The following is a 17,229-nucleotide window of genomic DNA, read 5'->3' as shown; positions in this document are numbered from 1 at the left end:
ATATGTTATATTAGTTTTAAGAATAGTTATATTGTTATTTGCATGTTTGGTACTTTCATGAGTAGTCATTCTCTCTTTTTGAATTTTTAGAGACGGAGAGGCGTGTACGAGCCAACGATCCGGACTTCAATGCACAGTTCAAATATGCAGTGAGTACAGAAATTTCCTAATTAACAAAAATGCGCAAATTCTAGCTATAACCAAAATGGGCTCATATAATTCATCACTAAGATAGAAACGAGAATATGTTGTCGAAGATTAAAACGACAATACGTTTATACTATTCAACAGTTAAACCAAACGAGCCTATGTTACTTAGCAATCAAATAAAAATTAGTTTACGTTATCCAATATTAAAACGAAAATGCACTTATGCTATCCGACATTAAAACGAAAGTTAACTTATAGTGTCCATTCCAAGTTGCTCTTTTGCCGTGATTATCAAATTGCATGATCTGTTCCGGCTGTCATCAAGTGGTTGTACAAAGAGCGCAGAAGGTAGACTGAGTCAGGACCGTAGGTCCAAGAAGGCAGGAGCTGATGGTGAAAGGGGCGTGACAGTTTGTCACATGAGCTGCAAGCAGCCATGGCATTGGTTGCGGGATTCCCAGGGAAATTCTGCAATGTTCAGCAGGAAAGTTAACAAGACATAATGATAGAGATCCAGTATTAAAAAGAAAATACATTTTCTTCCTCCCATTAGCATAAAGCTGGTGTATACTATTTTTAGCCCAAAGGGGCATTAGCCCAAAAGGGCTATTAGTCTCCAAACGGCATTTTGCGCCGGTTCACTATAAATGTCTGTTTCACTTTTCAAACTGTTGCCACCAAATATTATTGCCCTGTATTTTATTTAAAGAAATTAAATAATGAAAAGTCTGCATGAATGTATGTATGTCTCTCGCACTGGGAAAAAAAAAACAGCGGTAGATAGAACCATTAAATTTTGAATAACGTAGTTCTCCACTCGAATACTTCCCCCAGAAACCCGAATTTGGAATTTGTTTTATTGTCTGTTTCCTGTTTTGTAAAACTTTAACTAATTTTTGATTAACAAACTCAACGATTTCAAAGCGAGCAACGACAACACTGTACGGAATAAAACAATTTATCTTCAGCGCCTGAGACTGTCTATCGGAAATTCTAAAGATATGCTGTTTTCATATATTTTAGTCCAAAGGGACATTAGCCCAAATGCTCTCGAAACTTGCATGTGCATGTAAATGATACAAACGCCTCTTTAGAAGTAATACAAAATATGAAAGCTTTCAGAATTGTTTTAATATTATTTCATTTGCTACTTCCTTATTATAGCTGCCGCAAGATTGCATCACTAATCAACCAAGATATCTAGTCGAAATCTCGCCAAGTGTACCTGCATTTTACATCTGGGTTGATCAGCGATTAAATTTTGGGGGTGGCTTTAATAAGAAAGTACTTTTCATTTTTATAGAGGCTGCTTATCCGTATACTTACTTATATGGAAATATTTGTGGTGAATTAACACACTTTTGAACTTTAACTTCTTACCAGAATCTTAAGGCTATGCAAAAGGCTAATTTTCGCTTCTTTGAAAGTCTTCGTTTTTCATTTAGGTAAAATATACTTTCTAAGTGAGAGTTATCTAAAATCACCTTAAATTGATTAAAGACAAGCTAATTAATTAAGTTTATAAGAAAGTCACCCTGTGAGGAAGTTTTAAGCCTTGATAATTTATGTAAAGCTCTAGGCGCATCCTAACAGTTTCAAATATGAAACTCTGGATCTACGAAGACAGTCAGACGGTTTAAGCCGCGTAAAATGTCTGATTAAAGTTACTTAACAGAGAAAAAGAGTTTAAAATAAACCATTTTATTGGTTTGTCAGCGTAACAGTTACACAAACCTGTGCAATAACACTAATCAAACTTCACAGCTTGTGGAAATAGCAGAAACAAAGCTTAAAGTAAATTTTAAATTATAAAATCTACAACGCGAAATGCCCTAGTAAGCTTAGATTCCAGGTTATCAAACTATCACGAGCTATTATGGATGGTAAGACTAAAGTCGATTCAATCAATAGGGACCCACGATAATTTCTGAAGCTATATGTCGAGCTCAAGAATTATGTGCTTAAATACATTAATTATATTCTTGTGGGAACCCACGAAAGCAGAAGTGACAGTAAAGACAAGCTAGTAAGATAATTGATTAAGCTAATAAGATAAATGATTAAGCTAATAATATAAATGATTAAGCTAATAGGATAAATGATTAAGCTAATAAGATAAATGATTAAGTTAATAAGATAATTGATTAATAAACATAAAACCATAATAATAATACAAGTTATCAAAAATACAAAACCAAAGGTAATTCGCAGATACTTTTACAAACTCTATATTAAAATTGTACTTTCCTGTAATGACTGACCTCTAAATAAAATATGAAATAATCGTTACTTTCAGTTTCATGATGGTAAAAAAAATGGATTAAAAAAACAGTATCTGAACATAAGATTTCTTCCCCTTGCAATCTTAGTTACATTACACAAATATTCAGTTTTAATCTACACCTCGTAAGCTGTGACAAGTAGTTTTATACTTTTATGTGTGCTTGTCAAGGGGAAACTCTATTTAAATATTTGCTCTTCATTAACTCTTTATGTGAAGATCACACATACGCCGAAAAGTGCTCAGGAATAATGAAGAAAGAAATTATAAATTAAAAAGGTCTTTCTAGTTTATTACTACTCTCAGTTTTGTAGTCTAGGTATCTTATGTATGAGAAAAATTGAACGTTCTTAGGGGGAAGTGAGATTTCCGTGTCATTTCGTCTTATAGTGGTTTGATGAAAAGGAAGAACTATTCTTAATTTATATGGAACGAACCCTTGGTACTTTTCTGTTATGTACATTCTACACACAAAAAAAATCTGTGTTACCTTTACTTGTTAAACATAATGTTCTTCGCACTTAAACCACATAAAATTCAATTCAACTGCAATATTACAAAATATTTTAAAAAGCATGTCTTTAGAATTTCCGATACACAGTCTCGCGCGCTGGAGATAAAAATGTTTTCCTTTTCCGTGCAGTGTTGCCATTGCTCGCTTTGAAATCGTTCAGTTTCTTAATCAAAAACTCATAAACAAAATATGAAACAGATAACAAAATAAATTCCAAATTTGGGCTTCCAGATGCCCATATTTGGATGCAGATGTACTTTATTTACGATTTGATAGCTCTAGGTACAGTTATTTTATCACAATGCGTACTTAATGCAGATTCTACATTATTTAATTTCTGTAAATATAATACAGGGCTCTAATATTTGGTGGTCTAATATCAGTGTTATCATTTGGCGAAACATAAAAAATGTAATTTATCTTCAAATTTAAAAAATCAGACCGTTTTTGCTAAATTAATTAAAAATTTTAAAAGCAATAATTTTATTTATTAGTCATTAAAATTTTTATATTATTTTCAATTAAATGTGTACTTGCTGTAAATTAAAATACTTGACCACACATTATAGTTATCAATATTAGCATGAATTATTTTAAGCATTAGAAGTGCTATTAATCTCGATCCCCATTTTTTTTTGTCCATGACACTGACATGACACTTTCAGATGAAAGGAATTTGCTACTAAATGTAATTATGTATTATTTTTCTGTATCCTGTATATAGTGAATAGAAACGACAGGTATGGCAACACTTAACTCTCGCGATTTTAGTGCACTGCGAGATATTAAATTTTTAAGGATATCATACTACACTCATGTCCATAAATTAAGGATAATGAAAAAGCAAACAAAGGAAGAGTTAGAAGCAAAACAAATTTGACTTATTTGTAAAGCTTATTTATTAAACAAAAGGTAAAGAGCAAAAAAGATGTTATATGTTTGATATTATTAAAAAATTAGCGATTTTTTCTCCCTGGAGCAAATTACAAAAAAAAAAAAAAAAAAAAAAAAAAAAAAAAAAAACCTATTTAGAAAAAACCAATATTACATGGTTGGTATAATTGTTAATACGAGTACATTGTATGTCTCCCAGACGATGCAATACAGTCCGTAAAACGTCTAGGCATGCTGAGTATCAAATTATCGTATTACACCACTCACAAAGCAATGCTCTCCGAAGTTCCGGTAGACATGTAGGAGGAGGCTGACGGGCTGCAACTCGTCGGCCAAGCATGTCCACCACGTGCTCTAGTGGATTCAAGTCCGGTGAGAATGCTGGCCAGTCCATACGGGTGATATCCTCCGACTGAAGGCATTCGCTTACGATGTTTACACGGTGAGGACGGTCATTGTCATCCATAAACACAAATTGTGCTCCCATGGCGCCTCGGAACAAACATACATGTTGTTCCAGAATGACGTCCCGATAGATTTGGCTTGTCATGGTTCCAATTTGAACATGCAGGTCAGTTCTGGAACCCAGAATAATTCCACCCCAAACGAGCACTCCTGCACCACCGCAACGGTGTCGTTTAATGATGTTTTCTTGGTGGTAACGGGTACCTGGAGCTCTCCATATGAAAGTCCGGCGAGAATCAGACAACAAGCTAAACCTGGACTCGTCGGAAAACATCGCACAAGTCCACTGTTGCGGTGTCCACAATGCATGCTCTCTACTCCAGGCTAACCGCAGGCGACAGTAAGTTGCAGTAAGTGGAACGCCTCTGACAGGTCTACGAGCATATAGACCAATCTGCCCTAAGCGTCTGTACACGGTCTGCCTTGAAATTGTCGTACGAGTGGCTGAAGAGAGCTGACGAGACAGGTCTGAGGCTGTGCTCCGCCTGTTTCTTTTGGCAGTAACTGCCAAATACTGGTCCTCATTCGGCGTTGTAACTCTGGGGCGACCTGTGCTGTAACGTCTACTCACATTACCATCACCTTGGAATCGTTGCCAAAGCCTGGAGATGACACTTTGGACAGTTCCAAGTTCGTCTGATACTTCTAGTTGGGTACGCCCACATTCAAGACAGCCGATAAATCTACCACGTAAAAAAATCATCCAGATGCGTCCTTTGTGTCATAACTATTCGGTTATTGCACTGAAATGCTTATAAAGCGCCTGCGAGCAATTTTACTTCTTTGCCTGTATTCCTTATATCACTCTCTTACACTCTCGTCATTGTGACGTACCATCGGTGTCATCTGGTTACAAACTGAAATTTGCATATGATTCTTGAAGATGTGTGTAGTGATTTTACAGGTGATATATTTATTTTAGAGTTCGATTTCCGCGTGACTCCGAATTATCCTTAATTTATGGACATGAGTGTATATTCCGTTGAGTTTAACTTAACACTTTAGTAAATTCTCTTTTTGTGATTATAGTAAAAATCACATATGTCGCAGCAGAATCATACGTATGTGAATCTGATGCTGAATTTTACGTAATGTAAGTGCAAAAAAGTGATTTTTAATAACAACATTGAAAGGAAAAAAATTGTGCTGTGTTAACGGGAATGAGTCCAAGAGTAGATTCGTAAAGCACGAGCTCAGCGACATCGTTAAAAAAAAAAAAACTTAACAAACCCCCTGGCACTACTTTGCAATTCGAATCCTTTCACGTTTCTTTACTTTTCTTTTGCGTAGCTTTAAAACAAACTTTTAATATACCTGCAAAATATACTTGGTACCCGTGTGAAAATGATTACATTCTTCTCCTAGATGGCTGTACACTACCGCGGTAGCAATAATGCATGACCATATGCTATCGACCTTGAGAAGGACAAAGTTTCGGTCACAAAGCTACATCAAACCGGTCAGCAACTTTTTTCTTTCTCCTAAGGGACGCAAACGGAATACGAATGTCATAAATTCTGGCTATTTCCGCCTTATGGCTGTCTGTATATGTTTTAATATAAAGCTGGGAAGTACGGAGGTGTGTACGTTTTTTCACCGAATTTTTACGTTTTGCAGAAATCTGATTTCTATACTCGCTTTCCTAAATGCAAGTAGGCAGTACATGATCTGTGAATTAAAACAGGGTGAATGAACTATACCCACGTAAATATTTAATCAAAAGTTACCATTAATTTCAGGCTTTTAATGTTTTCCCAGAAATAGGTGTTTTTTAATTCCTTTCACGTAGATGCGAATGAGACTGGAATTCAGTATTGCAGACAGCACTTTAATGGCAATGCGTTTCCTCGGATGAAACTGTAATTTTGACAGCACCTAGTTGGATGTGTAGGTAATAAGGATAGTTTCATTACGTATTTTGTAAATTTAACAGAGAACCCATTTTCCTAATGGAATATATACAATTTAATTATCCCTAATGAAACAGAATGTGATTATGAAAAAATATATTTTTATTTCCAAGGAAAAATTAAAAGAAAACAATTTGGCGAATGAGTACAGTTTCGAATTTAGAAGTTGTACGTAATGAAAGAAGTTGTATTTTATTAATGTTATATTAAACTACTAAAGAAACTATGGATTATTAAAACGCATAGTTTGTTTTATTTCATAAAATTAAGTTTTGGTATTTCTAATTGCTGTATTGCTGTCTGAATTTAACTTTACTGCTTTCTTATTCGCGTTACTAAGCAATAATTTTGAGTTACATAACTGTTCAAAGATGGGGTTTAATAAGAATGCATTAATTAATCACTAGTGATAATACAGGTTTATTCGTAATTCCAATGAAACATTTTAAAGACTCATGATAAACAAACTACACAACTGATACTGAATGTTATGATACTAATCCGCAAGTTTTCCAAGGTTATTTTTGTTCCCAAGACAAAGAAGCTTCCCAAGATTATTTTTGTTTGATCTACGACTACGTCACTTTTCAATTTCGTATGGCATTTAAGCAAGTAATATTCAAAGCCTTAAGAGTTTTAGACTGGGGGAGCCCTTTTTAGCGGTACAACCTCACTGGCTTTTTTTAACGTTTTTGTGTTACCTGTTGAACATGAAACGTTGTACAAAAAAAAAAAAAAAAAAAAAAAAAAAAAAAAATCTGATGTGTAGACCACATGACTTCCTTGTTCGGAATATTAAATTATACGCATTTTTTCTTGCATTTCATTTAAATTTATTGGATTGAATTAAATCTCCTTCGTCGACAGCGCATAAACCACAACAGAATAAAGGCATTCTTTAAAATTCACTCTAGTATTTGTTTACCATAGCGACACTTTTGGCGCTAGATTCACTTAACAGTATTATATTTCGTTCATATTATAACTCATAATGCACAAAATTTATATCATTTAAAGAATAGAATTATCTAATCGTTGCCACATGTTCCATTCAAATACTCTAGTATATCTAGAAATTAAGCAAACAAAACAAAAAAGGAGCAGTTTTTCACAGACGATTGAGTATTTCTCGTTCAATTAATTCAATTTTCACTTCGCAAGAAGGAAAAATACATAAAAACTCAAAATATCTGTATTAAAAATTACCAAGTAAATCTTAAACACTTATTTCCTCGAAAAAATTCCAGAAAGGTTTAAGCATGATTTAATTCGCAATAATAAATGAAGGCGTTATCTTTGTTGTTGCGAAGCTAAGTTTCTCTTGATTGGCAACAAATCCATTGGTCTGCTGTTTCAAATGTAAACAATCAATGGCCGCCATCAAAAAAAAATATATATTAGGCTTAGCGGCACTTAAACAACTTAAAAATTATTGATAATTCTAAAAATATTGCATACAGAATTACTAAAGGCATAAAAACCTTAACCAGAAGATAAGAACAACAAAATTATATAATTTTTAAAGCAAAAAAGGTACAATTTACAAACATATGAGCGTAAAGAAACTGAGATCATTGAGCCGGGTAACAGAGTGGATATATATATAAATATATTTATATACGTTTGGCGCGGCCGATTGCAACCAAAATACGAGGCGCACATCTGCATGTTATAGCAGTAATATATACCAAATTTCAACGTTCTGAGGCTACTCGTTTTTGAGTTATGCGAGATACGTACATACGTACGTACGTTCGTACAGACGCCACGAAAAATTCTCTTCAGAATTCATTTTGAAGCAGTTTTATAATTTTTTTGGAGGAAACGAGTCTGTTATTCTGTCCTTACGTACAGATATCACGCAAAAACATCGTTAAATTGCATTCGATAGCGGTCAAAATGGATATTTTCGTTGAAATATGCTGCCTGAAACTTTTCGCGATTATAATACTTCCTTTTTACTTCGTACAAGGAAGTAAAAAAACATTTTTATCTCCTGCGCGCGAGACTCTATCGAAAATTCAAGAGATATGCTCATTTTAAAATTATTTTGTATTATTGTTCTTGAACTGAATTTCATGGTTTAAGTGCGAAGAACATGATATTTAATAAATAAAGGTAACACACAAATTTAATAAAAACGCCCCTTTGGACGCAATTTAAAATCTGAAATCTTTTAGATTTAAAAAAAAATTTCTAATTTTGCTCCTAAAAATTAAAATTTATTTAGTTTGTATTTTTCTGATGAGTCCCTGGAAATATCATGCTAAGCCCTTAGGATTCCGCAAAACAAAGATTGGGAACAGCTGTTCTGTGCCATAACCAAGCTCGAACTCCGCAGTCGAGAATTTACTTATAGGATTATGAAGGGGACGAAAATCCTCGGTGACCATTTTGACATCTTTGGCTTTCATTGCTATTTCAGAATTACTATGCTTGAAATTCTATATTGTACTTCATAATCAAAGAAAATTTTCTGAGTTACTTAAAATTTAAGCTAAAACTAGAATTTTTATTATGTAACTCATTCTCTATTTAAACCGTCTGTATCATCGGGAGTTTACCTATAGGATTCGGAAAAGAATTGAAAACCTCATTACGGAATTTGACAACTCTGAAAATAAAAACGAAATTGTAAATATTTTATGATTCATTCTGGTTTTTATGACTTAAGCACTGAGTAATATATATCAAAAAATAAACGCATAAAATCCTTTATGCACACAAGGAGAAAAGATGAATGAATAAAATTTTAATTAAAAGCCAAATATATTAGTTTTATATTTCATTGTAATTTTGAATAAAAAAGTATCTTTGAATAGAAATCTGCCTAACCCATATACGGAAATTTTAGGCATAAACATACTTACTAAACTTTTTTTCTGCTTGAGAAGAGGAAGGTATGTCAATGACTCTCGAAATCAAATGGATTTTATTTAAAAATCTGCATAAAACTGGCATTTTTTCTCTAATTTATAATAAGATATCGAATTAAGGTTACCTGGATTTGAAATGTCTTTAAAAACGTTATACAATTCAAGATATGAAGTGCGCATAAGAAAACAAACATGCAAAATTTTATCGTCCAGGGTAAATTAAAACTACATGAAAAATTTCGCATAGTATGATTACCATTTCTTTGTGTTTTTTTTTCCTTTTCTTTGACGACAACTAATAACAACACTAATAATGTTGAAACAATAAAAACAGTCACATTTCATTGGTATTTCCTCTATGAAAAAGTACCGTGTTTTTTCTTCCCAACCGAAAATTTAAAAATAAATAAATAAATAACTGAAATAAAAAATTAAAATTACTCCTGTTTTTTAATTAAATAAATGCTTGGTAAAATTTATACAATGCAAATGCACATTTACTTATTGAATCACATTTTCAATATATAGGAGAATTTCTTAGCTTTTACGAATTAACGGGTCATTAGCTTATGCGATCTTGCTTTCTGTTCCAGGTAGACCGCTTAATCGCTAATCTCTTCCATCTTTGAACTTTAGTGTACTGATCTGATAAATCAGTGTCAACCACTTTGTTTATTAAAATGTTCAACCTTTAAGATTGCTATTATTTTTTGTTATTATTTTGGTTTAAAAAACCAAAAAAAAAAAAAAAAAAAAAAAAAAAAAAAAAAAAAAAAAAAAAAAATATGATGTTTAAATTTTTATTTTCGTATTCCTATCCCTAAACTTTCTCGAGCCTGTGGCTCCCTCTATTGAGCATCAAGTCAATTACTTACGCAAAATTTTTCCTATTTCTGCTCACTATTAGTAATTCTGATGCAGAGGTAAATGGTTTTGAACCATAGGCACTCCGAAACTTGAAAATCATTGGCATTGTTATTATTCATGACATGGTCAACTACTGGACTTTTATTCTCTATGTAAATATTGTAAATGCTTTTTTCACATGTAATCAAGACTCAATTATCGGAACTCTCATCTGAGAAACTATGTTTTGCTCCTTGAAATTATCTTTGTATCTTATTAATGTTTGTGTATGAATTGTATTTGAATTATTTATTTATACCACCCCACGATCTAAAATTCTGCAGTGGCAAAGTGTCACCTTTTTCTTTATTTTTCGCATCTTGTTTCTGTGACCCTTTACTGATATTTTTACTTCCGGGATGCCATATTAGAATGCAACTGGCAAAAAGCCTGCAAATTCACGCAGGCTAGGCCCAGTGTAACAGCGGTAAATGGAATGGAATGTTATTATTCGCTCTTCTTAACAAATCGGGTAAAAAGTCAGATTAATATCGAGAACCTTAATTTTTTTTTATCTTTCAAACGTTTATCGTACACAAGGTCATGACTCTCAGTTAGAGGGCACTAGGAAAGGCGTCTTCACCGTTTTCTCTGAGAGAGACTTGTCAATCTGAAAATTGTTATCAGGCATTAATGACGTCATTCACTCGTCGGTGTTAGATGTTGCCTGGTTCGTTACCCCCGAGAGAGACTCGTCACTTCGTGTTTTCCAACCCTCCTACCCTCAGACTACCTCAGAAACGGAAAGAGGTGATTGATGCTTTAATTAGTCTCGAGCTTTCGACAGCGGGACTGTATCAAGATCGCACAAAGAGCATAAAAATATGAGAAATGTGAATACAGTTCCGCTTCCTTCAGCTGGCAGTGCAATGGAACTACTTCTCATTTAGAAGTCTGATTTAGGAGGTCATCTTTATTAATTTTCAGATAAGATACTATGGAACACAAAAGAAATGTTTCTTGAGGGTAGGGAAACGAGTACGTGTTTTCTAAGTAATGTCTTGACAGGCCGCGAAAGGGGTGGAAGAAATACTTCGAAAGCTAATTTCAGATGCAAAAAATTTATCTTTGGAGGAAAAAAGAAACAAATATTTGAACTTCATAGGACGGTAAAGTATTTAAAATCAAATTTTCAAAACCTAAGTGGCCTTTCGAATGGCTTTGATATCTTAATTGAAAGCCGTTCTGTATTTATCTGCAGAAGCGTTAAAAGAAAAAATTCTAAAAAATTTTGAACCATTGTCATACAAAATTTTAACTAGGATATTTTACGTCTAAAGTCTGGGTATGTATCTAATTAGAAGGATAGATATATTTTTTTCTTTTCAAACCCTTTGCTGCTTTTGTGCGAGAAATTTTAGGAACTTATTCCTCAATTTTTTTATATTTATTTTTTAGATTAAATTCGTTTATTTCTTTTATTTTTGAATTTGTTCGATTACTTCTGTTTTACATTTTTTGGTCTAGGTCACTCACAGAGACATTTTTATTAGATTTTTAGCTTTTTTGCTTGTTTATGACTTATTCTATTATTTTTTTACCCGACCTGTTAGTTTTCAAAATTTGTTTTGTTATTTCCTGGATTAGAAAAATTTGCATATTTTTTTAAGTACTGAATTATTATTTTTGTAAGTTTTGTTTTTCGACGCCATTAACTTAAATATCCTTTTAATTTGTCTATTACTTTGCAATTTTCTTGAATTTATCTATGTTTTTGATTCTATAGTTTTGCATTTTTGGCACTGCATACATCTTCTTCATATTGAGTATGTCAGGTATCAGGTACCAATTTTGTTCCAAGCTCATCAAGCCCAGTTCTTCCTACTTTCATTTGTTTCGGTCGCCCACTTTGTTTATAAAGTCTGACAGCAACTTAATGGAGTTCAGGTGTAACACTTTAGTATTTGTTTTTATTAAAGAAACATAATAAGGTCCCCATGTACCACATAGTATCACATGGAGCTTACAGAATTAAGTATGAAACACAATACAAAATAAACAGAAGAAAAACTGAAATGAAATTAAGAATGATTACAAAGTTTTACAATGAATTGGCAAAAAGTTTTAAAACCACTTCTCTCGGAAATAAATTGGTAAAATTCTGGAGGCCAGTTAATATTAAAATTTTTCAGTCCCAGTTTCAAAACTTTTCTTTCGCTCTCATATTAGGGACATAGAAGAAGCACATGTTCAACATTCTCCTCGCCACCGAGGCTACAATCACAGACAGACTCGAGACTCAAATCTGTTCAAGTAACTTTTGAAATTTTCTTGGCCGGTAAGAAATTGGGTTAATTTATAGTTTGTGAAGAAACCGAAGTATCTTTGGCAATTTTCAATTCTCGGGCACGGTTCTGTTTTTGTGCTCCGGATATTGTCTTTTTGATTTTGATTTTATCTAGAGAGATAGTTATGCTTTAAATAGCTTCCTGCCTTTCTCCAGTTGTTGACTGAGTAACTCGAGTCGAGGCCATTTTTTACCTCCATGACAGATTCATTTCTGCTTTTTCAATTGATTTCCTCTGGGTTTCCTTGTTTTGAGAAGAAAGCTCGACATCAGAGGTTGTACCTGCAAATACAGCATAAAAAAGGTCCACCCAGTAATGCCTGTTGCTGGGTAATGCAAAATGCTGTAGAAGTTGCGAGGCATTCTAGAGGCTCATTTAAGACACTATAATGGCAGTGTCATTCATCCTAGGTATGGGTCGCATAACACCAGGTTACGGGAAGAGGTTCACTGCTTCTTATTTATTATTTGAAGCTATCCTGTTAGAAGATAATACAGGACATCTGGCTGTCCACCATCTGCCGACGCACGTGTTCGCCACTCAAGCAGCCCCAGGAATGCTTAACTTCAATCCGTAGGGGTTGGGCTGATACAGATACAGCCCAACCAACGGATAAATTTTAAACTTTAATTTATGCTTTGTCCGTTCAGAATCAGGCTGATTTATTTATTTACTTTTATGTATTATTTATTTATTACTTATTTTATTTATTTACTTTCGTTGCACCAACCAACCCCCCTAATGATGATGCAGCGAAATATGTAAATTTCATTTTTGGTTTGGCATATTTTGTCCTCCTTATTTCTTGAAGTTTTTCTCTTTTATGGTTTTTGAATATAGTTTAATCCAAACGGAATATCGGATGAAAACATTTATTTTATTTTATTTTATATTACTACCATCACTTGTTGTTGCTAATGAAACTGGTTTAAATTTTGAACAGTTTTTTACTTTGTATTTATTTATTTGTATACATTTGATAATTTACCACCCATCCGGCATACTTGTCAATGACCGTGACTGCCGCAACGATGGACCCGGGTTTGAATCCCGGAGAAGGCATGGTTGTAACAGTCCGTCCCTTCATAGGAGGCATAGCATGCGATTAACCCGACGTGAAACAGACTCGCATAAAGAAATACATAATTTTGAAAACAAAGTTATCATGAAAGATATAAAATGCGATGTCAGAGAAAATATAGTTTATCAGCATGGCAAGTTACATACAAATTACATTGCGCTCAATTTAACCGAAGAATTTAAATTTACTAAATATTTTAACGTAACATGTGTTATTTTAGCGTATTAACGCATTATATATATATAAATGTATGTAATGAAAATAAGCGTACTTAGTAATGAAGGAATGAAGCTTTTGACAAATAAAACGTTTTGACAGTCGTTGCAATAGCTGAGATAAAATTTAGGAGAACGTACAGTTGATAACTTTGATTGACGACCAGGTGGTGATGGCATAACTGCGTAAGGAGGATGAATGATTTCCATACAACATTGCAGTGAGTTAACACATAATATATTTTTGAACGTTCTTGAAAGATATTTTTTCCATATCGCTGTATAATGGCCGCGAATAAGCATCTCAGGATTTATCTATGACGTATTACATATCTGAAACAACAGAGGAAACCAAGAAGCCACCAGACAATGTTAGGGAAGCGATCAAAAAGAGAGACGAGATTGAGTAGCAAAGACCTTTTATACCAAGGCACGATTACATTAAACAGATTACATCTCGGATCACATTGCAAGAATGCTTACATTAAGCGAATTAAATTTCAGATACATAAGAGATTAATATTCGGATGCTCGGTTACGATTTTTTTGCATTCCAGGAATAACTGCGAAATAGATATCAGCTGACGAATTTATTTTCAGAATTACAGGAGTCAAAGGTTATATTCGAAGAGTTATTGCTTTGCTATTTTTAGAATGAATAGGATGATTTAGAATGAGCATGCTCAAATTTAAAAGAGGATTTCAAGGACTATTATTAATTTATTATCAGAACAGTAGATATTTTATATTATTTTACACACACACACACACACATATATATATATGTAATAATAAAAGTCCATAGTCAAGAATACACTTAATTCTAACTGTATGTTCTTTTCATTTTTAATGGCGACGGTCTCTTATTTGAAAGTACGTGGAATTAAATCCACAGCCCCGTAGTCAAGTTATTTTTCCCGCCTTTTCTACACATACAGTTATAGAATGTTCTGGAGATATCTAAAGCGAATTGGAATGGCTGACGAGGCTGACGTCATTTCTTGGAAGCTCCGCCTTTCCAGAGGCTATAAAAGGACTCGCAAAGGACTCGGGGTCTTTTCTTTAATGTAACGATGCAGTAAACTTCATACAAAAAGTTATTAGTAATTCTTTTTTATTTACTCCGGAAATATGATTTTTGTAACTGCTATTTCTCCTGACCAATAATAAATGGATCCTGTTTTTTAAACTTATCGTCTGATAATTTAAGCTACGACTACATCTATGATTCTTCACCAATCTATTTATTCCGGAGAAAAGCTGACACACACACACACACACACACATATATATATACTAGGCATGTTTATATTTTGTTTTCAAAAGAATTGTTTTGTATTTATATATGTATAAAATAAAAAATATCCAACTTTAATTTATACTTTAAATTAGCAATAGCCCCTTAATTCCTCTTTCTAATTTGAAAACTCGTAATAGCTGGAAATTAATTCTGTAACCATATGCATTGCGCATAATTCCTTGGCCAATCAGATTAAAGCAAAACTTCTAATACAAATAGCAACTAACTGCATAGTTTGTCCCTCTTTCATCCTTTTTTCGCCGCATAAAGGTACTTGCTAAATGACGTATCTTCTCCTTGCCGCATTCTTCCATTGAAATTTTGACACACAGGATACGTATCCTGTCGACTAAATTGAAATATGATAATTTCAGTTCAGGATGAGAGCAGAGAAGAAACCAATTAGTTTTCTAATCAGTGGAATGGAAAGAAAGAGAAAATGAAATGGAAAAAAGGTATAGATTTCCCATGATAGAAGATAGCTGGAGAGTGCTACGTAGTACATGGCTAGAAGGAAAAACAAGATTAGCTTGATGCTTAAAACGTCATTTTTATTTTGCAACAGGAGCAGTTCTTTAGATGTAACTTTTTGTTTTAGTTAGAACATCATTACGACTACTGTTAAGCGTCCCCAGAATTTAATATACAGAATTACACGCTGGAACAATATGGCAAGGAAACGAGACGTCATTTAGTAAGGGGGATATATAAGATTAAAAACATGTAAATCAAAATTATAATTTAAATTAGCAGTAGTCCTTAATTCCCCCTCCCTAATTTAAAAATCATAATAACTTTTCTGGACTGCCTCATTACTTGATCAATCCATCTCACATGGCTTGCGTAACGCTAAAGACGTAGCTTATTCGGAACTTGAGCTCAAAATTTTGAAAACTGAAACCATTCTATCTTAAAGCAAAAACTTCCCTTGGTGAGCCTCCATACCGGATAGGTGCGTACTTTAGCTTCAGCTCTTTTGAAGTCAAAGACGCTACTTCGCTTCCTTTACTTTATAGTGCTGCTAATTACACAGTTATCTAAAATCTGTACAAAACTGTGGGGTGCGTGTTGCGTCCATGATCATGTGTGATGAAAAATATATTTTCGATTATTAGTTCGTGTCCAGCAATAAAAATTATATTCAATTCGGCCACGTTTATCTATAAGACTCTCCTTCGAGTATCATCTTTCTAACTATCCAATAAAGTCTTCCCTCCAAATTATATATCATCTTTTAACTGCCCAGTAAAGTCTCTCCAAATTACATATAATCTTTCTAGCTACCCAGTAAAGTCTCTCCAAATTATCTATCATCTTTCTAACTACCCAATAAAATCTCTCAATTATCTATCATCTTTCTAACTACTCAATAAAATCTTTCCAAATTATCTATCATCTTTCTAACTACTCAATAAAATCTCTCCAAATTATCTATCATCTTTCTAATTACACAGTAAAAACTCTCCAAATTATAAGAAGATTTATGAGAAGATTATAAGAAGACACAGAGAACCGTCATCAATCCGTTGGAGCTTACTCCAAGTCATCCTGTTACTCACACACACGCTCACATATAAACGTATACCAAAAAGGGTTTTGTATAAAAAGTAGGAAACATTTTAAAACATAATAATATTAAAGGTTAGATTTAACTTAATGTTCTATCAAAATCTTAGTCAGAGGGGTACTTGAGACAAGAAAAAAAATGGCGCTAATAGGTGGTGTGTGGTGTATTTAATTATGGCAAAGCACACTAGGGCTATCTGCCTAAGGGGAGGGATGCCTTCGTGGAGGACTTTCTAAGGGAAACTGGCTCGTATACACGTTACACATGGGGAAAACCACGAAAACGCCCATGCAGCCAGCCCGTTCGCGGGATTCGAACCTCGGACCGAACTACCAGTGTTCAGCGACTTTACCGCTCGGCCGCTGGTGGGCCGGCGCTAGTAGGAAAATGATGATAACGATAGATTTGAGAAAATATAGAGAATTTAATTTTGCTTTTATTGCTAATAAAAGAAGGAAATCTTACCACTCAAATCGGTCTCTTGAAAAAAGCATCTATTTTTAGTCCAAAGGGCTTCAGCCCAGAAGGGCTATTAATTTCGTTTTGTTATTTTGCGTTTTTACTCTTCAAATTATTGCCAGCTAAATTATCACCCTGTATTATATTTAAAGAAATTAAATAATGAAGAATCTGCTTAAATGTATGTATGCTTCTCGCACTGTGATAAAATAACGGTACCTAGATCCATCAAATTTTGAATAACGTAATCTTCCACCGAACATGGCCATCTGGAAGCCCTAATTTGGAATTTGAAGTTTGTTTTATTATCGGTTTCATATTTT

General features: G+C 33.6%; 1 protein-coding gene across 8 annotated transcripts in view; it reads left to right on the top strand.

The window, feature by feature from the left end:
- The window catches only part of LOC118183531 (phospholipid-transporting ATPase ID-like), a 370,912-nt gene that overhangs the window by 244,258 nt on the left and 109,425 nt on the right, over nucleotides 1-17,229 (top strand). For all 8 annotated transcript variants that reach the window (XM_085826193.1, XM_085826190.1, XM_085826195.1 and 5 more), the window contains one exon: nucleotides 91-149. In XM_085826193.1, the coding sequence (XP_085682319.1) occupies nucleotides 91-149 (59 nt within the window). The remainder of the gene's footprint in view (nucleotides 1-90; nucleotides 150-17,229) is intronic.

Source organism: Stegodyphus dumicola, chromosome 11, assembly GCF_044657685.1.
Source record: "Stegodyphus dumicola isolate Sdum_Otavi_A_Nest chromosome 11, ASM4465768v1".
NCBI lineage: Eukaryota > Metazoa > Arthropoda > Arachnida > Araneae > Eresidae > Stegodyphus > Stegodyphus dumicola.
Note: the sequence above shows the minus strand (reverse complement) of the source record. Positions and strands in the feature narration are given on the sequence as shown.